The sequence below is a fragment of the Panthera pardus genome, unplaced genomic scaffold (assembly GCF_024362965.1).
Source record: "Panthera pardus isolate Hobbes unplaced genomic scaffold, ASM2436296v1 HiC_scaffold_6, whole genome shotgun sequence".
In the NCBI taxonomy this organism is placed as follows: domain Eukaryota; kingdom Metazoa; phylum Chordata; class Mammalia; order Carnivora; family Felidae; genus Panthera; species Panthera pardus.
In genome coordinates this window covers 121052408-121077583 of record NW_026526991.1, presented here as the reverse complement: position 1 = coordinate 121077583, position 25176 = coordinate 121052408, and the positions used below count along the sequence as shown (strand labels likewise).

Sequence of the window (25176 nt, the reverse complement as noted above, 5' to 3'; positions counted from 1 at the left end):
TCATTCAAAAGATGTATAAAAAATTATATTCAAAGTTGTTGGATGTGTCAAGATTTAGGAGACCAAAATTAAAAAAAAATTTTTTTTAATGTTTATTTTTGAGATATATATATATATATATATATAGAGAGAGAGAGAGAGAGAGAGGCAGGAAGGGGCACAGAGAGAGGGAGACACAGAACCTGAAGCAGGCTCCAGGCTCCGAGCTGTCAGCACAGAGCCTGACGCGGGGCTCAAACCCACGAACTGTGAGATCATGACCAGAGCAGAAGTCGGACACTTAATCGACTGAGCCGCCCAGGTGCCCCAGAGACCAAAAATTTTTAATCCATGTTGGCAGTGATAGGAAATCTGATTTTCTACAGACCAGGTCCTAAAGAAATTATAGAAAGAAAATGAATCAGTGTAAAGAAGATAGGAAAGACATGAGGGAAGATAATAATTTGAAACAAAGTAGATCTTTAAAAGCAAGTAGAGGGGCACCTAAATGGCTCTGTCCGTTAAGCATCTGACTCTTGATTTCAGCTCAGGTCATGATCTCACGGTTCGAGAGATCAAGCCCCACATTGGCTCCAGCACAGAGCATGCTTGGGATTCTCTCTCTCCCCCTCTGTGCCCCTCCCCCATTTGCTCTCTGTCTAAAAAATAAAAAATAATGATACAAAAAAACAAGTAGAAATTTTAGGTATGGAAAACTGTAACAAAGTAAAGAACACAATAGATAGGACAAATAACAGTGGATACAGTGAACAACAAAATAATTAATGGGTTTTATACATATTTAAAATAAAAACTATATAGTATGGAGGATAGAAGTAGAATCCAGGTAACAGGAGCTCCAGAAAGGGAGAGAGAAAAATGGAGAGGAGGAAATAACCTGAAGAAATAATGGAAATAAATTTCATTAAAAAAAAAAAAAAAAAAAAAAAAGATGAGATATCTTAGTTTGAAGTGGCACATAGTGGGCCTAAGAAAAAAGAGTGAAGGAAAAATTCTCATCTAGACACATTATAGGGGAAATTTTAAAATATCACAGACAAGGAAAGGATTCTAAAACATGGACTATTAAGATGAAGTCTTTCTTGGAGACTACGTAAAAATAACTTCAGTTCTAAGGAGGAGGTGCAAGATATGAAATGTCTAGATTTAACAGAGCTAATTGTCATAGCAAAAAAAATTGAAAATACTGGGAGTATAAAGATTACAGTTACATTTCTTGTAGCACCTCCTGGATTCAATTATTAAATGGTATTTAGGTAGCTTACCTAACAACTTGGAAATATATCCGTGATAGGTCTTCCCTGACCCCAACAAATTGTATGTATACTGTGTATAAAATAATGTATACATAGCACAAAGGATTATCAGTTTCTTATTGTTTTCATGGTGCTCAAATTCTATTGGAAGAGTCAGAAATATAAGTGAATAATTGCAGAATAAAAAGTTAGGCAAAATTATCATGGCGATTATGTTAAAAGAATAGATTTGAGAGTAGTTTTTTTCTTGTCTTCATTTTTAAAAATTGATTATGGTCATTACTTATATGTTTTTATTTAAATCATAGATAACCTTTAATGAAGAATGGGAAATGGTTTTAATAGCTGCCACATCTAATAAGATTATGTTCTTCATTTTAATTAGCAATTTATTTTTTCCTACTAAGCCTCCCTTTCAATTTTCTTAAGCTAAAGAAACAGTAAAAAAAAAAAAAAAAAAAAAAAAAAAAATCACTGTGTAACGTACTCAATGATGTTTGTTATCTGGGCTTATGATTGATAATAACTTCAGTAAGTCTTTTTTCGTCTTAGTTGAAATATGTCCTTCATTAACCTGACCACCTATATTTTTATCCTTCATCTGAGCTAAGTGTTTCTAGAGAATACAATTTACGTCATGTACACATGCATATCATTATAGATTTGTGATACTAGCCTTCACTGACATTTAAATTGCTTGGCAGTGTTAATACGAATCTCTAGGAAACTCTCTTTTTGCCATGATTGTTTGTATTTTAAAACTTTTACTGCCAGTTAAAATTGCATCTTTTAGTCCCCCAATTCTGCAAACCTACTTGGTTTGTACCCATCCTCTTTTCTTTCTCTCCAGTCCTGCTTGCAGTGCAAGGCTAGTCTGTACTTGTGCTCCACATCTCACCCTTCTGTGCCCTCTCAGAGGCCTTGTCATGTTAGTCTCCTTACCCTCTCACCCTCACTTTTCTTTCCCATCTACATCTAAGCATTCTCTCCTGTCCATCCTCTTGAACAAAAGAACCCAAACTCCTTTAATCACACATTGCTGTTCATGTGCCTACCCCTTAAACTGTTCTACCTCCACTCACTCGTTTAAGATTTTCTCTTTGTTCTGGGTGGTATGTCTAGATGTGATTTTATTCTTCTTAGGACCTCTTTGCTTCCTAATTGAGAGAATTCATTTTTTTTTTTTTTTAAATGTTTATTTTTGAGAGAGTGAGAATGGGGGAGGGGCAGAGAGCGAGGGAGACACAGAATCCAAAGCAGGCTCCAGGCTCTGAGCTGTCAGCACAGAGCCTGACACAGAGCTCAAACCCATGAACTGTGGGTTCAGATCATGACCTGAGCCAAAGTCAGACACTTAACCCACTGAACCCACCCAGGTGCCCCAAGAGAATTCATGTCTTTTGTCAGTTCTGGACACAACTCTAGCCATTACATTTTAAAGTATTTTTATATTTTTATTTTTATTTTTATTATTTTTATTTTTATTGTAGAGAGAGCACATGCAAGCAGGGGGAGAGGAGCAGAGAGAGAGAGAGAGAGAGAGAGAGAGAGAGAGAGAGACACTCTTAAGCAGGCTCCAATGCTTAGTGTGGAGCCCAATGTGGGGTTTCATCCCATGAACCTGGGGTCATGACCTGAACCCAACTCAGGAGTTGGAAGTTCAACCAACTGAACCACCTAGGTGCTCCTATGGCCATTTAAAATAGTGATCCTCCCTATTCTTTCTGTTCTTCAGTAACTTTTGTTAGACATATTTGGACTTTGATTCTGTCTTCCATGTCCCTTAACCTTTCTTTTATAATTTCCATTTATCAATCTCTCTGTGCTCTAGCAGGATAGTAGTTTTTAGGTTTTATTAATTTATTTTGAGGGAGAGAGAGAGACAGCGAGTGAGCAGGGGAGGGGCTGAGAGAGTCCAAGAGAGAATCCCAAGCAGGCTCTGCACTAATAGTGCAGACTTGGGGCTGACTTGGGGCTCGATTTCAGGAACCGTGAGATCATGACCTGAGCTGAAATCAAGAGTCTGACGCTTAACCAACCATCCACTCAGGTGCCCCTGGGTAATTTCTTTTGATCTTTTATATTCACTCATTATCTCCTCAGCTATACTGATTTATAATTTTACCTGCCTAATGGGTAAAGATTTTTAGTGAATGTGCTTTCCAATTTTTAGAATTCTTTAAAAAAAAAATTTTTTTTAACATTTATTCATTTTTGAGAGGCAGAAAGAGACAGAGCATGAGCGGGGAAGGGGCAGAGAGAGGGAGACACAGAATCAGAAGCAGGCTCCAGGCTCTGAGCTGTCAGCACAGAGCCCAACGCAGGGCTCTAACTCACGAACCGTGAGATCATGACCTGAGCTGAGGTCGGACGCTCAGCTGACTGAACCATCCAGGTGCCCCTCAATTTTTAGAATTCTTTTTGGTCCTTTCTAAAATGGATCTGGTCTGATTTTGTTTTTCTCTTTCTTGTTTTTAAGAACATGTAGCACTTTTCTCACATGTAAAATATTTTTATTTTCAAACAGTCTCAAACTTACAGAAAAGTTACATAGAGTATAATATACAGAACTGTATCTTCCCAGAGTATTTGAGAATAAGTTGCAGATACAGTGCCACATTAGCCCTGAATACTTCAGTCTTTATTTTTAAAATTTTATTGTTATTTTTGTAATGTTTAATTTTGAGAGAGAGAGAGCATGAGCAGGGGAGGAACAGAGATAGAGGGAGACATAGAATCTGAAGCAGGCTTCAGCACAGAGCCTGATGCAGGGCTAGAACTTGTGAACCGGGAGATTATGACCTGAGCTGAAGTCAGACACTTAACCGACTGAGCCACCGAGGTGCCCTGAATACTTTAGTTTTTATAGACAAGGACATTTTACTGTAAAATCACAATAACAGTGATCAAGAACAGGAAATTAATATCACTATATTACTACCATCTACTCGTCAGATGGCCATTCAAGTTTTGACTGTTGTCTCAGAATTTTACAGGTTAGTTATTTTTGGGTTTGGTTCATTTTTTTTCATTATTAGAGCTGTGTTATTTATTTATTTATTTTGGAGCGGGATATCATAGATGTGATCTTTCCATTGCATCTATCAGATGACACATACTCAGGCATTTCCAATGAAAAGGTTTTCTTTTCCTCTTTGTAATTATGTATATTGTGGAATTAAGTATGAGACTATAAATATCCCATTTCTCATCATACTTTTAATTTGTATCAGTGTGGACTTACAGATTTGTGTGGGGGTATGATGTATTTATTGTGATGCTCAAATTGTTCACAGTTTAGCTAGTGGGAGCCCCTTTAAGCTGGCACAGTTGTCCCCATTCATTATTCTTTGAACACTTATTTTCTGGCATTGCAAGTATATTAGTCTTCTGTTGCTGCCATAACAAATTACCACAAAATTAGCAACTTACAGGCACTCAGATTTATTAGCACATAGTCAGATGTCTGGGTTTGGTTATCTGGTTGCTCTGTTAGAGTCGCACAAGGCTAAAACCAAGGTGTTGGCCAGCTGGGCTCTTACTATCAGGAGACTCTGGAATTCATTCACTTCCAAGAAGCTCATTTAGGTTGTTGGCAGAATTCAGATTTTTCCTTGCAGTTGCAGGACTGAGGTCATCATTTCCTTTCTGACTGACAGCTGAGGGTCTCCCTTAGCTCCTCGAGGCTTCTATCCCATCCTTTCACATGTCCCTACATTTTAGAGTCGGCAAAGGTGAGTTGAATCCTTTGCACACTTAGAATCGCTCTGACTTCCTCTTCTGTTGTATCTCTCTTGTTTTCTCAGCTATTACATCTCTCACTGACTCTTTTGGCCTTTGTCTTCTATTTTTAAGGGTTCATGTGATTACTCTGGGCCTACCTACATAATCCAAGATAATCCACCTGTTTTAAGGTCGGCTAATCAGTACCTTAATTTAATCTGCCAAGTCTCTTCACAGTAGTGCCTTGATTAAGGGAACCTTGGGATGGAAGGTGGACATCATTAGAATTCTGCCTAGCACAGCAGGATATGTCAGGTGCCTTTTTTTATAGAGAGAGTGTTGTTTCTTTCTTACACTTGTGAGTCCTTGGCTTAGTCATTTAGTTTCTTAGTCATTTGAAATATTTGTCTTATCTTTATTTGCTCTATTTTCTTTCTAAGGTTCTTGGAATAACAGTCAAATAATGTTTGTGTCTGCTAGTTTGTGATCAAGGGGATTGTTTTCATCTGTGTTTTCTAATTGTGGATTGTGAACTCATTTTATAGCCTGAATTGAGGTTATATCCCTTCAGAGAGGTTTTGTGTTTGCTTCCGCTGTGTACTCAAGTGACAGTACCAGCTGGCCCCGTCTTACGTTAATTTAATGTTTGGGATCTATCAGACTAGGCACATATGTAAATTCAAACCCAAAACCTGGGGCGCCTGGATGGCTCACTCAGGAGTGTTTGACTCCTGATTTCGGCTCAGGTCATAATCCCAGTGTCATGGGCTCAAGCCTTGCCTCGGGCTCTGCACTGAGCATGGAGCCTGCTTAAGATTCTTTCTCTCCCTCTACCCCTCTCCCTAGCTCACTCGCTCTCGTTCTCTCTCTAAAATTAAAAAAAAAAAAAAAAAAAAAAAAATCAAACTCAAAAAGCTATTTGAAGGCAAAGCTATGGCTCTAAATTCTAAGTGCAGACTTTTCATCCCCTATCCAGAGCTTAAATTTAATTGGACGAGCTTCCTTGTGCTGTCTCTGTGCTGTAATTTCTGTGTTTTGATGGTTTTGTAGGGTTTTGGTGGGGGCAGTGGGGGAAAGGGCTGGTCTATCTTTCCCCAGAAATGTAGCTCTTGGAAGGTCCAATCTATATAACCAAAGTCTTACCACTTTTAACTTTTCAGCCATTGGAGGCCCAATGTGTTGTCTCTTTTTCTTGTGGGCACTAAAGCCAAAGCTCCAGGGTTACTGACACAGGCTGACTCCTCCAGGGCAGCCTATTAAAGCTTTTCCCTCCTCATTCGTAAGGATTTCCCTCACTGTCCTATGGGCTCAGCTATTCATTTTGAGGTCATTTTAATTGGGGAGGTTTTTAGGTTATCTGGTCTGCCTCATTGCTAGAAACAGAAATTCTCCTACTGATTTAGTTTTCAAACCCCCGATACTGGCTCTACAACTACTACTCTACTCGGCCTACAAGTAGTTTTCACGTTGCCAAATCAAGTGACTACTTTTCAGTCTTTAGCCTAGATGACTTTTTAGCATATTTATTTTTGTTCAGGACTTCTTGCTACTGGAAGCTCCTCTCCTGTTCCTGTCCCTCCTTTCCCCTCTCATCCTGTTCCCATCCCTTCTCTCCCTTCCCATCCTGTTCCCATCCCATCCCTTCTCTCCTCTCTTCCCCTCCCTTCCCCTCCCTTCCCCTCCCTTCCCCTCCCTTCCCCTCCCTTCCCCTCCCCCTTCTCTTCTAACATTATACTTAACTTGGTTATCCTGCAGTTTTGACTATTTCTTAACTAGTTTTTTGTTTGTTTTTACTTCACCTTTATCCTAATTTAGTGTTGAAATTCCTTGGGGCTAAATCTGAGCCTCTCCTTTTCTCTAAAATTCTCACCATATTTAAGCTGCTGAAAATCTTTTGTCTACCGTATTACAGTAACTACTTAAATTATCTCCCTGATTCAACTCTTCCATTGTCTTTCAGGGCATTGTTCACATTGTATCCAAATGATCTTTTAAAAAGTAAAGTTCTAATCATGCCACTCTCTTGCTTAAAGTGCGTCAATGGCTTTCCAGTAGGATGAAAGTGGAGAGTCCTCTATGACCTGCAAGGTTCCACATGAGCTGGCTCTTGGACTGACTTCTAGCTTTATCTTAAGCATTTTATTTCTTTGCTTATTATACTACACTGGCTATATCTTTGTATGTAAGTCACAGAGTGGATTCTGTCAAATTAAACAAAAAAAGAATTTGTTGGATAGGTACAGTTATTTAGAGAACTAAAGGAAAAAACCCCTTCCCAGACCTCTGAGAGGACAGAAATAGGGTAGATTCAAGGGCTGGGTAAAGAAGGATTAATAGAATCCTAATATGACTACCATTAGACTAACAGGTCTGACCATTTTCTGCCCTGGTGTGTATGCCTTCAAGATACTAATTCCCAGGAGAGGCTATTACAGCTTGGGTCACATGTTTATCTCTGGGCTGAGAGTGTATGAAATGGAGGAGGGGTACTTCCCTGACAGAAGATAGGATGTTATTTGGACACAAAACAGGAAAGAATTATGGGCAGGTAAAAACAATAGAAGTGGTCTCTCTTCCTTTTAGTTTATGTGTCACTTCTTCACTGCAGCCTACTCTGCTGATCTTAATTAAGTTACCCCTTAGATTTGGTCACAGTACATTCTGCTTTTTCATCATCGCACTAGTATCTGTGTGCTTACTTAATATCTGGTTCCTTCATTTTAAGAACCATGTATGCAAGGGTGATACCTGTTTTTGTTTTTTGTAGTATCTTCATCTAGTATTTTGTCTGGGTACATTAGGCAATAAATAATTGTAGAATATTGTAAAACAGAGTCAATTACGCAATATTCAATTGATTATGTCAAAATAACATTCAAAACATTTGTAAAGATTTTATAATGGAATAGGAAAATACGTTAAGTATAAAAGGATTAAAAATGTTGAGTTTCATACATAGGCAGCTATATAAAGCTAAACAAAACCATAAACTATATACCAAAAAATTTGAAAATACATAAAAATGTCAACAGTGTTTGTGGATGAATTTTTCCCTACTTTGCCATCTACTTAAGAGTTTTAATAATTAGTATGTAGTATTTTTATAGGTAAAGTCAAAAGAAGCAATACAGAATTGTTCAGATCTCTGTAAAAATAGAGCAGCCTAAGAAATAGTTAATGCTTGCCTAATGAGATTTTGGAACACCTATATTCCATCAAGGTGGCCAAGAGTCTCAGGAAAGAAAGCTCTTTTTCTAAATTTTATTTTACCCTCTCTGAATAATGAAGGTGTTAATCATATAGAGATATATTTCACAATCTAAAACCAAAGGGAAAGGGAAAACCAAAATAATCCTGTTATGCATTAGTTGCCAAAGGGAAAGGATGTTAACATTTACAATGGAACATTTACATTGCAACATTTACAATGGAATCTTCCATTGTTGTGTATATGATTCTGTTTACTTCTTTTATCATGGAAATAGATATCGCTCCTTTATAATAATATGGCTACTGTTTATCAAATGCTTTCTATGTGGTAGGAGAGCATACTAATAGTATTAGTACCTGTATTAGCCAATCCTTACACCAGCCCTGTGAAAAATTGGTGCCATTCGCACTTTACAGATGAGGTGTACTAGGTCCAGAGAGGTTATTTGCATGAGGGAACAGGATTTGGACTTAACTACTTTCACACCATATTAACCTCCAGAAAAGACTATTCAGTCATAGGATATGGGTTAGGGATAACTTAACAGGTTGAGTCATTTACTAGCTTAAATATTCCTCAAGACTGTCCCGTTCATTTACTCTGGTTCACTGCTGGACAAACAAGCTGATGTGGCACTGATTTGGCCTCCTAGGCAGTTTGAAATTGGGAGTCAGGAACTCTGGTTGGTGAACACTAATATTTATGTCGCTGGTCATGTATAGTTCTGTCTTATATATTGTTTTTATATCATTGCCATGGGCACACTAATAAAAGCTTAGGTCTCAGCAGTGTTTTCTTGGCTCTGCCCACCCTATCCTGTTCTCACTAAGATCACCATTTGTCTCCACATTTCAAATCCAATGGACCTTTTCACTCTATCTCTTAATTAGCCATTCAGCATCAGTTGATAACCATCTATGTGCCCTTTCTTTAGACCCTTTTCTTGACTTCAGTGATGCTGCACTCATGGTGTTCTTCTTACCTCACTGATACCAATTTTCTGTACTGACTCCTCTTCCATTAACCCTCCTTGAAATGTTGGAGGTCTTCAGGACTTAGTCCTAGACCGATACTTTCCTCTTTTATAAGCAAAAATGCACTTTCCCTTTTTTCACCGCCTCAGTGAATGGTACTTGTAACCACTAGCCAGTTCATTCGTAATACTTTATCTATCAAATGTAGCTAACTATCAAGTTGAGTGCATCTGACTTCTAGATGTACTTCAGATCCGTATCATCCCAAGTGTTTCCATACCACTACCACCTTCGTCCTGAGGGACATAATCTTTGATCTAGATTGTGGAATAGCTTCCTAGATGACCCTTTTGTTTCCACTCTTCCTCTTTTCAATTCATTTACTACATTTAGAAGGATGATCTTCTGAAAAACCAAGTCATGCTGTATTTGCCTTTGGTGTCTTCCCATTGATCTTAGTGTAAATTGTCAACACCTCTACATGGCTTGCAAGGTCGTGTGTAATCTGTTCCTTCCCTTCTCTCCAGCTTTGTCTTCCACCACTCTCTCCACTATGCTTTACCCATATTACCTTTTTTTTCCTCTTTTTTCTATTTCATTGTCAAGTTTGAACAAGCTTTTCTACTTCACTCTGTTCACTTAACGTCTACTTGTGTGAACTTTAGGTTTTGGCTTATGTATCTTTTCTTCAGATAGATACTTTCGGCTTCCTAATTTGTCATTCTCATGGTACTTTCTCTTCAATCACAACACTTGTCACAATTTATAGTTATGTGTTTGTTTTATTGTTTGCCTCCCTAATTAACTTGTAAACTCTTGGAGAGCCGAGATCTTGTCTGTCTTGCCTGTCATGTTCCCTACTTTCCCTGCTCCTAGCACAGTGCCTGTCTTCTAGTATGCACACAATAAATATTGGGTGGATGGATGGCTGGATGGATGGATCAGTACATCATTGCCAACCTCTGTATCATTCTATATCTTTGTGCCTACCCTTTATCCTGAACAGATGAATTTCAGGTATTTTCCTAGAGTTTATGCATTACAGGATTCAGTTCTATTTAATTCCATGAATATCACCTTGATTTAGATTAAAATAACATAGGGGTGCCTGAGTAGCTCAGTTGGTTAAGCGTCTGACTTCGGGTCAGGCCATGATCTCATGGTTTGTGAGTTTGAGCCCCATGTTGGGCTCCATGCTGACAGCTCAGAGCCTGGAGCCTGCTTCAGATTCTGTTTCTCCCTCTCTCTCTGCTCCTCCCCCACTTGCAGTCTCCCCCCCCCTCCCAAAATAAATAACCTTTAAAAAAAAGTTTTAAAAAATAACATATAATTTGTGAAAGATGGAAATAGAGTAAGTTAAAAAGAAAGCAGGCACAGAACAATTTAAGGAGGATCATTTAACTTTTGAAAGTTCTAGAGGTCTTAGTAAACTGTTGGTTCATGAGGTATGAGGAAGTTTAGGAGAGTCAGTGATCCTCATACTCAAAAAAAGATTTGGGTATTTGTACTGCCCTGCCTGGATAAGAAAAGATAATTTTATCTGTTCTATTTATAGTAGTAACCCGAGTACCAGACACAGTTTCAAAGTTGTGTTCACCACATTGCATATTTAGTTGTGCACTTCCCTATTTAAGTATGCTCTAATGCAATGTAAAAACAGATACAAGTTTAGATATTGGAGGTCCTCAGTCACCACAGTTTTGCTTCTCAGCATTACACTCTGAGGATATATTATTGCATGTGGCAATGGTATTTTCAATTTTGAAAGAGTATTAGGGACATTAGAGGGCCTGGTAATTAATACTGTTCTTTGCTGACTTAAACCTAAAATTTTTATTAGAGCAGTAACTCTAAAATAGTTATGGGTACCCTTATGGAGACTTACTTACTCCTAGACCCTTTACATGGATGTTCTCAAATAAAAGCCTCTAAGGTAGTGATTACTTGCTGTTTTTTAAAAAAATTTTAACGTTTTTATTTATTTTTGAGAGACAGAGCATGAATGGGGGAAGGGCAGAGAGAGAGGGAGGCAGAATCTGAAGCAGGCTCCAGACTCAGAGCTATCAGCACAGAGCCCTATGTGGGGCTCGAACTCAAGGACTGTGAGATCATGACCTGAGCTGAAGTCGGACGCTTAACCAACTGAGCCAGCCAGGCGCACCAATGATTACTTGATTTTATAGAGAAAAATATGGAGGCTCAGAAAGGTTAAGTAATTTGATTCAGATCACATAGTTGAGAGAGCCAGGATTTCTGTCTCAAACACTTGTTCCGTTTTTTTTTTTTGTTTGTTTGTTTGTTTTTTGTTTTTTTAGCATGCTGTCTCCAGTTATCTTAGTTTTAAGAGTTGGAGATTCCATGTATGCTTTCCATCATTAAAAAATTAGATTATTGGGGCGCCTGGGTGGCGCAGTCGGCTAAGCGTCCGACTTCAGCCAGGTCACGATCTCGCGGTCTGTGAGTTCGAGCCCCGCGTCGGGCTCTGGGCTGATGGCTCGGAGCCTGGAGCCTGTTTCCGATTCTGTGTCTCCCTCTCTCTCTGCCCCTCCCCCGTTCATGCTCTGTCTCTCTCTGTGCCAAAAATTAAAAAAAAAAAAAAAAAAAAAACGTTGAAAAAAAAATTAGATTATTATCATTCTACCTTTAAGGTACTTTGCGGCAAAGGCTGAGTTCAAGTGCTTCTCTCTGGAACTACCTCCCCTAGTCTCTTCCTCTGAACTCAGTCATCCCTCAGGTCCTGTGTCCTTACGGTACCTAGCATTTCTTTAGCTTATGAGTACTTACTGGTTCTGCTATGAGACTATTAGTTCTTTGAAGGCAAAATTCCTTTCTGTTCTTTGTTATCTTCAGTGCCTTTTTTGTTTGTTTTTTTTTTTTTAATTTTTTTTTTTTTAATGTTTATTTATTTTTGAGACAGAGAGAGACAGAGCATGAACGGGGGAGGGGCAGAGAGAGAGGGAGACACAGAATCGGAAGCAGGCTCCAGGCTCTGAGCCATCAGCCCAGAGCCTGACGCGGGGCTCGAACTCACGGACCGCGAGATCGTGACCTGAGCTGAAGTCGGACGCTTAACCGACTGAGCCACCCAGGTGCCCCCTTTTTTTGTTTTTTAATAAGAACCTCAATAAATATTTGTTAAATGAATTATGAGATAACAAACTTTTTAAAAACTTGTATTTCTCAGGTGCATGTCTTTTGGAATGTAAGGTTTATAAGCTCCATTTACATGCTACCTTTTTTCTTTCCTTCAGAGCCAAACCTCTTAGAACAGTTAATTTTGCCAAGATTTATTGTCATATTTGGTGACTCCTTTTTCTGGCCTGACTTTAAATGACCAGTGGAATCATTTGACCTATTCCTTTGAAATTCTCTAGTGGTTCCTAAGATTCTCTTAGTTTTCTTATTTTGTTCTTTGTGGTCTATTTTTTGTTGTTTACTCTTCCAGTGGTAATGTTCTGTAGGATTCTGTCTTTGGTCCTCTTGATCATGCTGAGAATTTTGTCTAGGTGATTTCATTTTTCCGTTCCTTGGCTTTCACCAGCTTCCATATCAGGAGTTGTAAATCACATATTCACAGGGGCCAGGTAGGTGACGTAAATGAGTGAAGAGATGAAGAATAAGGAATGACAGGACTCTGGTGGGTTAAAGAATCTATACCCTGACCAAAGTTCCAGCAGATTATTGCTATTTCAGAACTTGGTGTCCAATATTGACAGAGCTTCAGTTTTTCAGGAGAAATTAGAATTCGCTTTGAAATGTGAAGTTTCAGTGTTTCTAAATATGAACTAGTTTAAGATTTCAAACACAGTGCAAGCCAACAGAAAGCCTTTTTGAGTTTTCATGTTTACTTATGCTAACTTTATTATTCTGCTGACTCCTGGGTTTGTATCTCCACACCTGATTTTCCTGCTGAGCTCCAGGCTGATCCTGTTCTGTTCTAGACTATAGAGGGAGGAGTTCTGTGTTCCACAGGCATGTCAGAGACCCTGAATGATCAACCTGTACTTCAGTCTTGTCTTACAAAGTGCTTGCAGTTTTAGAATCAGGCAGCTGCGAGTGTGAATCCCGATTCTACCATCTGCTAGGTCACTAAGCAAATTATTTCTTTATTATTTTCTTTAAAGTTTATTTATTTATTTTGAGAGAGAGAGAGAGAGGCGTGCAAGCGGGGGAGGGGCAGAGAGAGAGGGAGAGAGAGAAAGTCCCACGGGGCTCAAACTCACAAACTGTGAGACCATGACCTGAGCTGAAACCAAGAGTTGGACGCTCACCCGACTGGGCCACCCAGAGGCCCCAGCAGATTATTTCTTTAAACTTCTGCTTGCTGTCGTGTGAGATGGGAGTCCTACATACCTCATCGGGCTTTTACGCCAGCACAGTGACCTGCATACAGTAACCACATACGGTACTAGGTGCTCCCAGTTGCTCTCCCTGTTTCAGTGAGTGGTATCACCACACGCCCACTTACTGGTACTCAAGACTCGTCCTCGACTCTTCCCTCTTATTTCTTCTTGAGGTCCTATTAGGTACCAGTCCTATCAACTCCGCCTTTACAATGTATCTTTACTACTATTACTGTAGTTTAATCTCCTTTTTTGCTCGTTGGGATTACTGTAGCAACCCTTAAACAGCTTTCTCAGTCTCTCTTTAAATCCCCTCCCCAGTCCGTTCTCCACTGGTGTCATGGATTGATGTCTTGCTTAAACTTCAGTCTGATCACACCATGCTTCTGCTTACAGTCCTTCAGTGGTGTCCTGTTGTTTCCAAATTTCCAGCATTTTAGCTTTGAAGGTTCTTGATCTGATTCCTGCTCATTTTTTAGCCTCATTTCTTGCTTCGACTACCCAGATGGTACTTACATGTTCTTCTGTTTCTTCCTCACACCACCCTTCACCTCGGTTCTACAGCTCCTTTAGAAATGAGCTCTAAAGGCATCCATCGCTTCCAGTAAGTTTTTTGACCCTCATCCTCTCACCTCAGGTCTGGGTTATATACCCCTTTTCATGTGCTCAGAGCCCCTGAGGATGTCTCTATCATAGCACTCTTCACAGTCTTTTGTAATAGTCTCTTTTTTCCACTAAGCTTCTTGAAGGCGGAGACCACGTTACTTGAATGGCTTTGTATCTCCAGGGCTTAGAATAATGTCTGGCAAACAGTGAGCTCTCAGATGTTTGCGGAATGGATGCATTTGGTGAATGAATAAATTATCTTTTTTTCCTGGAGAAATTGTAGAAAAAGGATCTTAGGACCCTCAATTATAGTTGTAAGGCCTTTACAAATGTCACAATTCCCTTATTTTTCTTGTTTGAGGATTATGAGTACTTCTATTTATTATGAATCAATAATACTTACGTTCTTTAGAACAAAATACATTGTACTGTTAATGTAAATAATTGTTGCTTGCAAGGGCTATGGTTTCTAATCTTTCTTTCTTTCTTTCTCTCTCTCTTTTTTTTTCTTTTCTTTTCTTTTCTTTTCTTTTCTTTTCTTTTCTTTACTTTTCTTTTCTTTTCTTTTCTTTTCTTTTCTTTTCTTTTCTTTTCTTTTACTACATCCCACTTAGGTTCATTTTTTTCTTGCTTTCCTCTTGTTACAGTGTCAAATTCTTAGGGTCTTGGGATCTTATTTTCTCCCACCCTCCCAGGAGCCTTGGTTTATATCAAGATTTCTCAGCTTCTGCACTGCTGACACTGTAATACAGATAATTCTTAGCTGTGAGGAGCTGCCGTGTACGTGTACATTTTAAGATGTTTAGTATCATCCCAGGCCTCTACCTACTGTATGTCAGTAGTGCCCCCTAGTTTTGACAACTAAAAATGTCTTCAGACATTATCACATGTCTCTGTGGAGCAGAAATCATCCCTGATTGAGAACCCTATTGGTTTATTGATATTCCCATCTCTCACCTTTATCCTCAAAGAGCCTCTCCTGTGGAGCATATGAGCATAGGAGCATGATCTCCCATCTTTAAAAAATCAACATCTTTTTCTAGTCACTCCTCTTTCCCCTTAACTTTTGCTCATCATCTCTCTCCTTCCTCTTCCCATCCACTTTTCAGAATGGATTGCTTTCACCCAGTGCTCCCTTCCTTTTCTTTTCCTTTCCTTTCCTCTCCTCTCCTCTCCTCTCCTCTCCTCTCCTCTCCTCTCCTCTCCTCTCCTCTCCTCTCCTCTCCTCTCCTCCCCTCCCCTCCCCTCCCCTCCCCTCCCCTCCCCTCCCCTCCCCTCCCCTCTCCTCTCTTCTTTTCTTTTCTTTTCTTTCAACTTCATGATGCTTTCTGAAAGTGCTTTCGTGCCTCCATCCTTTTTTCCTGTGTCCTTGAAGTGACCCTGACCACCACCACGTAGTCCACGTTGTCATTATCTTTTAATCCTCTGTCCCCGTCCATCCCTACCCCTACTCACCCACCCCATTCAGTCATAAAGTCCGTTCATTCTTCCTCTTGAATATTTCTAGAATCCACTTACTGATCTTTGAATCTCAAGTCTAGTTCTCTTCTGTTTTCTATATTGTAAACTGGGTGACCTTTCTAAAACATGGTCATCCACGTCAGACCTCTCTCTCAATCATGAATTCTGGGGCTCTAGTGTCTGCGTTTTGAAAAGCTTACCAGGTGATTTTTAAGCACCTCTAATTGCTTCATTCTCCTTTTTAAGAAACATTTCTTTGCTCTTAGGAATTCCTAAAATACTTACTGTTATTTTTACGAGGCACTTCCTGATGTGATCCCAGTCACATGGCAGAGTCATTTTTGTTACAAATTAAAAATGACTTAGGTTCTTTTTAAACAAGTGTTTTATGACAAGTCAGTATTTAGTCAGCTATTAATACATTTTTTTTTATCACCACCAATAAAATTTATCATTGAGGGGAGGGATCAGGAAGAAATGTGGGTGTTCTGACTTAATGGTTAATATTAAGTATCTGTGACAAATTTGACAGCTAAGTTGCAAAGTATTTAAATAATTTTTTTTCTTTCAGGTATTTATAACAGCAATGATGTAGCAGTATCCTTTCCAAATGTAGTATCTGGCTCAGGATCTAGTACTCCTGTCTCCAGTTCTCATTTACCTCAGCAATCTTCTGGGCATTTGCAACAAGTGGGAGCTCTCTCCCCATCAGCAGCATCATCTGCAGCCCCAGCTGTTGCTACAACTCAGGTAAATTATTGCAGTGCTGTGAAGCGACCTGTAGGTGGGTTTGTCGTTTCTGAAAGCGAATTCCATTGGAGAGGAAAGAAAGAAAATAGGGCTTCCTGTAGGAATTTCTAAAATGCCTCAATTTGTTTTGACATGTTAGTGGAAATAATAGACATATCTACATGGTATTTATGAGAGACGACAAAGGAATATGTTGTCTTCAACTGACTCCTTTCAGTTTCTGAGTTTCTAATTTTGTCCTAATGTAAACTGGTAACTTGGTGGGGACTTTTACTCTTTCTTTTAAAAAGTAGGACTTGGGGTGCATGGGTGGCTCAGTTGGTTAAGCGTCTGATTCTTGGTTTCGGTTCAGGTCATGATCTTGTGGTTCATGGGTTCGAGCCCCACGCTGGGCTCTGTGCTGACAAACCGGAGCCTGCTTGAGATTCTCTCCTTCTTTCTCTCTGCCCCTATCTCACTCTCTCTTTCAAAATAAATAAATAAACTTAAAAAATAAAAATTAAAAAAATTAAAAATAGGACTTCAAAAGTGTGAACCGGTTTTGTGGTTTTAAAAATTCCTTTTATAATTTTAAAAATCACAGAAATAATATATGATCGTCTGCTGTCTAAATTTTCAAAAACCAGTGTAGGAGAATATAGGTTAAAGAGTGATTGATCCCTTTGAGTACTATATTGTTTTCTTCCTAGTGGGAGAGGAAAGAATGTACATGAATATTCTAAATGAGTGACTCTGTTGGTGATTGTGCATAAATTTATCCCTTTCCTTCACTTTAGACCTGTAACTTGATAGGTCAGTAGTCTTCAGGAATCCTTAAAAGCAAGAGTCAAATCAGAAAAACCATAATCTTGTATTTATAAATAGGACGGTAAATTGGCAAAGCTGTACACACACACCTACTCCCTCTCCCCCACCACCTCACCAAAGGTGTAATAATTTAAAATTCCTAAAGTATACATAGATATTTTTATTTGGAATTCTTTATAATTTTACTTTAATTTTATCCAAGCTTCTAGTAGTAAATCTCTTAGTATTTAGAGAAATTTATAAAAGACAAATTCCTTTAAAAAAATTGTTTTTAAATGTTTGTTTATTTTTGAAGGAAAGAGACAGAGCGTGAGCGGGGGAGGGACAGGGAGAGAGACACACAGAATTCAAAGCAGGCTACAGGTTCCGAGCTGTCAGCACAGAGCCTGATGCGGGGCTCGAACCCATGAGCCATGATGAGATCACGACTTAAGCTGAAGTTGGATGCTTAACCAACTGAGCCACCCAGGCGCCCCATATAGACAAATTTCTAATTACAAACTATGAGCTAGTTGTTTGTAAGTTGCTATAAATTTATGCTTTACATATGTGTTCATAATTTCCATTGTCCAGGCCTTTAGAATATATATGTACTTTTTGGAGCACCTGAGTGGCTCAATTGGTTAAGCGCCCGACTTCGGTTCAGGTCATGATCTCTCAGTTTGTGAGTTCGAGCCCTGTGTTGGGCTCTGTGCTGATAGCTCGGAGCCTGGAGCCTGCTTCAGATTCTGTGTGTGTGTGTGTCTCTCTGCCCCTCCTCCACTTGCATTCCATCTCTCTCTCTCTCTCAAAAATAAATATTAAACAAGAGTTAAAAAAAAATATATACACACTTTTTAAGTATTTTCTGTAAGCTGTACATCAGAGTACAGCCTTATTTTTAAAAATATGTAAGGGCTCAGCGCAGTCACCATTACAATTAGATCAGGTATTAGAATAAACAACAGACAGTTCAGCACAGAAAACCAGTGGTGTGATTAGTGGTATCATGTTTGAAAATGAAAGTTAACTATGTGGTGAACCTCTCAACCTGAATAAGGGGAGTTTGACTAATTTGGGAGAGTTTTTTGTAGCTCATTTCACTAGCCCTGGTGAGATAGGCAGCATAACAGGGGTGTGGGGTTAGAGAGGGTGAAAGGATAAATGAGAGAATGGTTCTTGTAAATAGTTTCATCTCTTTTAATTAAGTGTAGCCATATGCTGTTGATAGCTTTCTATCCTTGGACAAAGTCTCACATGAACATTTCCAGTGTGCGTTTTTCTTTTCTTTCTTTATAAAAGTCTGTTTTAATTACTCTCTGGTTAATTCCAGGCTGAATTAAGCAAAAATCTCATTTCTTCTCATTCATTATGTTTGTGGTTTTGGGGGTTGGCATTAGGGAGGTAGATGGGGGAAGTGGTGGTGAAGAGAAATTTATAGCTAGAGGGAAAATTCCACTTAACATATGACTCAACTGAAGAACAAAGAAATCATAGTTGCAAGTAATCCAGGATTCAGTCCAATTAAAATCCTTACTGTTTATCCTCTTTCCATGTTCAGTAAGATGGGTCTCTTATAAATATGATCATCTAGTTAGACTCAAATGCTGCATGCTGAGACAACTGCATCTATGATTCTGTCCGGCAGTAAATGCTTTCTGCCTTCAAGCTGAAGCTTATTTAGCCTGGCTTATCTGTGCTGCTGTAGCAACCATCAGTCTCCAGGCAACTGAGGCACATTGACCTCTCAGTTGAACTGAGTGCAGAACTACTTCAATTTAGCTGCCTGAGACCATAGTATTGGTATTGAATGTGCAAAATGTGAATTTTCTAGGCAATGTGTGAGGGAAAGGGTACAAAAATATTTAGAATAAAGGGGACGTTTAGCTAGGACTCTGGCAAATTGGGATGTACTTGGTGATTGAATCCTCTCTTCAAATTGACAAGTTTATTTCTGGTTAACTTTTATATGGGCCCTGTTTGTTTTCAAATTGCACAGTTCATTGTGTTTAGGTAATCAAATCGTAGTCTGTTATTTAGGGTTTCTTTACAGGTAGCTGATTAGCAATGCTGTAAGTGGGTTAATTAAAATTACCGATATTTAAAACGTGATTATGGAAGTCTTGTTACAATTGTAACATCACACTAGCAAGCAAGTATTTTAGAAAATATAAACAGATAATGGAAATGTTAAATTTGAATAATGCCCTGCTCCCCCCGCCCCGCCCCCGCCCCCCCCCCCATCCCCCCTGCCAAATTTAATGAAGGTAGTAGTTTTTAGTGACTGGCCTGGTGCCAGCAGGATAAAAATCCAGGGGTCATTCTTGATCTTTCTGGCCTCGGTTTTTTAAGTAAGATAGACAGGCCTCTTGTTTGGCTTATTTGCTGTCTTAAGAATTGTTCCTTGGAAAGTGGTCAGGGAGGTAAGATCAGGAAGAGCTTAATAGAAATTAAAAACTGAGAATAGAATTGTGCCTTAATGGGGGAAAAAGGAGACACTTGTAAAATTGTAGGGGAAAATGTGATGCTTAGCAGCCCTAATTTGAAAACACCTTTTAAAAATGTTTGATCAGCTAGTTTTATATTCTTCAGTGTTAAATCCTTTTATTTGTTTGTTTTTAGAGTAATTATTCTTTCAGATAACAATATAGTTAATAGTTTTTAACATTATTGGAAGATAGAACTACTGTTCATATGATCTATTTTAAATGATGTGCTCTGCCCTTGTATCATGAGTAGAGGTATAAATTAGTTTCTGTAGGTGTGTCATTAATTTTTCATTTTGCCTTTCAAATTCCACTCTGTCTCCTAGTTCTACATTCATTCTGTTTGTCTTTTGGGAAAATTCAAGTGCTTTTGTTTGAAGGATGATTCCTTTAATAAACAAATTTTAAGACTGAATGTAATGAAAAGTAGTTGTATTTTCTGCATTCTGGGTTTTGCTTTTGGGCACACACTTCATACATATAATCCTGGTTTCTTGTTAACTCTGTATTTACTATCATAAACAATAAATTTAAATAATTTTAGATGAAGGAACTTTCAAGCTTTATTAATGTGATACTTAGTAAATGCAGGTGTTTAAGTATTTTTAAGGTACAGTTAATTTAAGGACTAATATTTCGCACATTTCTGTGAGACTTTTTTTTTTTTTTTTTTTTTTTTTTGGTGAGACTTTTATTTCAGGCAGCTTTGAATACTTTGTTTTCTAATATGATAACTTTGTGGGGTGTGTGTGTGTGTGTGTGTGTGTGTGTGTGTGTGTGTGTGAGTTGTCTTAGATGTAGTCCTCAATTTCCTTTCAGATGATGTCTGTCTGATACGACATTTCCATTCTGTTTGAGAAAATGGCTCAGTTTCCCAGGCAGATAGACGTGACTTCAGAAGATCTCTGACTTGATTGGTCAGAATGAAAGTTTCACCTTTTATATTTTAAATAGTTTCATAATGACTTGTAATTTTAAGGACATTAACATTCTGAGCAAAATAAGTTTTTATAAGTGCTTTGTGATGTCGCTTGCCATTGGGCGATGTACAGGTTCAGTAACCGTGCAGCGTTGGTTGTCTGGGAAGTGGGGGAACTAAGTTTGGAAGCCAGGCAGTCTGCCTCTGGAGGCTGCTGTCTGGTTTACTGAATCCCTCCCTCCCATAAAAATGAATTTCCCAGCGATGTGCCTCTGTGTCAAGAGGTATCTCTTTGAAAAACATTGTTAGGAATGTTACTGTGTCCATTTGCGTGCCATAATGCCAAACAGCAGAAATTTAAGTCAGAAATCCATGGTTCCAGGAGCTTTCCTACTCACGAGTATAACTATGGGTGGGGCTTTTTAAATTTGTGGGTGTCAGTTTTTCTCATGTGTGAAATAAAATACTTTAAATACCTGTCCTACCGGCTATAGGGACAGGTACATCATGAAGTTCAAATGAGAATACTTTCTAGACCATAAAGTACTTTGGAATTAAAGGTTATTACACTGATGTTACAATTTTTATAGGACTTAATTTTGGCTGTTACAGAAACAGCCTGTTTACCAGTGAGATAAATTGTACAGAAGCACTTCCTTACTAAAAATAGTATTAAAAATTTTTGTTAAGATTTATAATTCCATGTTAACATAGGTATATGAATTTTAGTCATTTTAGGTTCAGCTGTTGACTGAGGTTTTTCCAGTTCTTAAATTATTTCAATAGCTGCTTTAGTCCTTGGGGACTACATTTTTTCCCCTAAAGTTGGGTGATGTATTGATTAGGTATTAACCAGTTAGGAAACCTGCTTAGAGTTGGTTGGTTATTCTACCATCCTGTTGTCCAATCATGAGTGTTCAGTGATGGTTTGACTATAATTTAATCCCTCCCACTACTTTATAGAAACTCAATTGTGGGGCATTTCAGTATTAGCCTAAACAATGGTTTTGAATACGTTAAGCTCCTAACAATTAGGGAGCAGTTTGAGGCATTGAATAATGTGGAATGATGCAATTGAACCTGACAGCTTTAACAGTCAGCCTACTCATGGGACCTGAAAGTTGTTCACACTTGGTTTCATCTCTCATCACACGCTGAGTATTAAAGCCTTACTGGTGGGAGCTGACACAGAAATGGGGTCTGTTATCAGAATATGTTTCATAGTGCAAAGTTTGAATTGAGTTGGAGAATATCTGAAACTTTCCGTTGTTCTCTCATTTTTCCTGGAAACTTTTCTGGTCAAATTGTGTTTGCAAATTGAAAAAATGTATAAATTATCATTAAAATATTTGAATTTTATTATATTTGCAGTATTGCTATACTATTAAAAAATTTTTTTAATGTTTATTATTTTTGAGAGAGAGAGAGACAGAGAGCAAGCAGGAAAGGGGCAGAGAGAGAGGGAGGCACAGAATCGGAAACAGGCTCCAGGCTCTGAGCTGTCAGCACAGAGCCCGATGTGGGTCTCAGACTCACAGACCACGAGATCATGACCTGAGCTGTAGTCAGCTGCCCAACCCACTGAGCCAGCCAGGCACCCCTGCACTATTGCTATATTGTTACCAAAGAATACATAGATTACAATATCATTGCATAATGAGACATTTATACCATCTAGTTTTTCTTAAGGAAATATGCTTTAATCTTTGAAGTCTAGCCATGTTAGTATCAAAATATAATTGATATATTCTCTAATGAAGTTAATGGAAAAATGGAAGCCGTAATAGCTTATGAAAATGATTTTTAAAATAACAAGTTAAAGTTTGCTTACCATGTGCCACGGATTCTTTATAAGCCCTGTATACTAACTCAGTTAATTCTCACAGTATTCTTATGAGGGTGGGTACTCTTATTATCTCCACGCTTCCAAATGGAAATTGAGGACAGAGAGGTTCTAGTACCTTGCCCTCGGTGAGAAAGCTTGATTTATGGCAGATATAGTGATAAAAGTATTCTCTTCTAAGGATGTATATATGAGATAGAAATTTTTAAAAGTAATATTCAATTTAGTGAATCTGACAAGATTTTGAAAGAATATATTTTATATCATGTCAGGGTTGGAATGCTTGAAGAAGCTCTACCGTGTTTTGAGCTTGTTTGAATCATGTGATTTTAATATTTATTGACAGGTTAATTGTGCATTTAAAAAAGCTTACTATAACCCTTTCCTGTATGATCAAAGTATAAAGTTTCATATCCACCTCTAGGTATTGCTATGATACTTTCCAAAAGTGAAGTTTTTATAGGTTCTGTTCTCTCAAACCGAATTTTTGTTGTTTATTCTGTATTATTCTGCCTTTACCAACATTTGGGAGGAAAAAAGCCCTAACAAAACAGCATCCATTTTTGTCTGATATTCAAATAATTGAGTAGGCTTAGTCTGATTTTTTCCTTCATAATCTGACTCTTTTAGAAGGAGCCAAGTGCCTAGGAATTGGGTAGTGTTGCTTTGCAGCTAGAGTTCTTTTAAAATTTCTCCGTGGTCGTAAGCAGACATTTGAAATATAGGAGGTGAACTGTTAACAGCAGGGGAAATTTCAAGCTGAAATGTCATTTTAATCTTGTTAATATTTTAACATGGTCCGTGAGTCTACTTATGAAACAGTAAATTTCTTTGATTTGCTTTGAGTTGGAATACTGCCTTGGTAGAGACCTGTGTGTCTTTCTAGGTGTTTTAGTATAACTTATTCTAAATTTGCTTAGGGTTCTTTGACTCAGGCACCTAAACATACTTTTTTTTTTTTTTTCAAAGTAGCTTGAATTTATCTCAATAATTATTCAATTTATTCTTCCTCTACTTGCCTTTAGGTCCACCTGGTAAAATACCTCTCTTCCTGAGGCTTTATTACTAGAGTATTAGAATATGTGTTCTATAACATCTTGGGTGGAAGTGGTTCCTTTCAATTAATCTTGGGGAGGGAACAAAAACTCTGAGGTATCATATATTGGAAATGAAAGCAGAAGTTTATTATGGCGAGGCACCTGGCTGGCTCAGTGGGTTAAGCCTCAGACTCTTGGTTTCAACTCAGGTCATGATCTCATGGTTCGTCAGATCAAGCCCCATGTCGAGTTGGGGAACACAGAGTCGGCATGGGATTCTCTATCTCTCTCCCTCTCTGCCCCTCCTTCCCGTTCCCTCCCCCCTCTCAAAATAAACGAACTTAAAAAAAAAAAAAGCTTATTATGGCAATATGAACTTAAAATACTTACTAAATACTTTTATCTTGATCTAATCTAACCTATTTTGATTAACACTGTGTTGATTAGATGATACGATTTCAGCGAGCCGCTATTAACTAGCTTGTCTTATTGTTTTGTTTTAACTTCTAATTTTGTTTTTGTTTTATTTTAAGTTTACCTATTTTGAGAGAGAGAGAGAGAGAGAGCGTGCGTGCAAGCGTGAGCAAGGGAGGGGCAGAGAGAGGGAGAGAGAGAATCCCAAGCAGTCTCAGTGCTGTCAGTGCAGAGATCATGACCTGAGCTGAGATCAAGAGTAGGTCACTTAACTGACTGAGCCATCCAAGCATGCCTTAACTTCTTACTTCGAAATAATTATAGATGTGCAGTATATAGAAAAGTTGCAAAAGTAGTAGAGTTCACATATATCTTAGATTTCCTTCCTTCGGCCTCCCCAGAGTTAACAACTATTCTTATAGTGCCAGTAGATTCAAGGAGGATATCTGTCCCTAGTAGCCCTTCCGCTTACTTGGGCAAGATAAAATTGGGTAGTTCTCTCCAAAAAGAATTGCCTGTCTTTTATACCAGGTCTCCTGAAGCAGACTTCTGGTGTGTGAATCATTGGCTTTTGATGCTCTTTTAAAAATTCCCATCTGACATACGCTGTGGGAGAAGTATGTGTATGTTGTTTTCTTTATTCCAGATTTCTTTTACAATGAAAGCTTTCAAGTGCCCTTTTTGTTTCTTTACCAGTGTTTCTTTAGGTTCACATGAACTTTCTTCTGTCCTCCAGAATCTTAGTGCTTTCACTTGTTAAAGACAACAGAAAATTTTGAGTCTACAAAATGTCCAACATTATATGTATGCTCTCCTAAGTAAGTTGCCCCTGCCCACCTCACTTACCTTTCTTATTGCTACTAAGTTGTAGAATCTTTTCACTAAACTGATGAGGGTTTCTTGGCCCAGAGGTGGCAACAAGCTTATCATGGGTTCCCAACATTAACCATTCTAAACATCATTTCAGAAGTATTGGCTAAGCAGTGTCAGACATTTGTGGATTCATAACTCTTGTTACCGCTTAAAATGACGTTGATGACTTGAGTTTTAATGTAGAGTGGTTTAGATGTTTTAATATACCATAAAATGCCTCCTGATAATATTAATAACTTTTAATCTCATTCCAAAGTTTCTGGTTCCAATAAATGCAATAATTCTTTAAAAACAAACTACCAGGTAATTTTTACTCATTCAGGGAATTTGGGAAATTGATCATTTAGGAGGATGAAAAATGTATTCCCATTTTAGGTTTTTATTTTATTAACTTTACTTTTGTCTGCCACCTTTGTAAAATACCTACTTTCTTCTTTTGGAATTATGCTAAAGATGATTTATCTTCTTCTTGATGATAGTCATTATGCAAATCA

At 38.3% G+C, this 25176-nt stretch overlaps 1 protein-coding gene across 16 annotated transcripts in view; it reads left to right on the top strand.

Annotated features, from left to right (window-relative positions):
- MLLT10 (MLLT10 histone lysine methyltransferase DOT1L cofactor) overlaps window positions 1-25176 on the top strand; it is a 237019-nt gene that overhangs the window by 192255 nt on the left and 19588 nt on the right. For all 16 annotated transcript variants that reach the window (XM_053894995.1, XM_019460585.2, XM_019460596.2 and 13 more), the window contains one exon: window positions 16146-16324. In XM_053894995.1, coding sequence (XP_053750970.1) covers window positions 16146-16324 — 179 coding nt within the window. The remainder of the gene's footprint in view (window positions 1-16145; window positions 16325-25176) is intronic.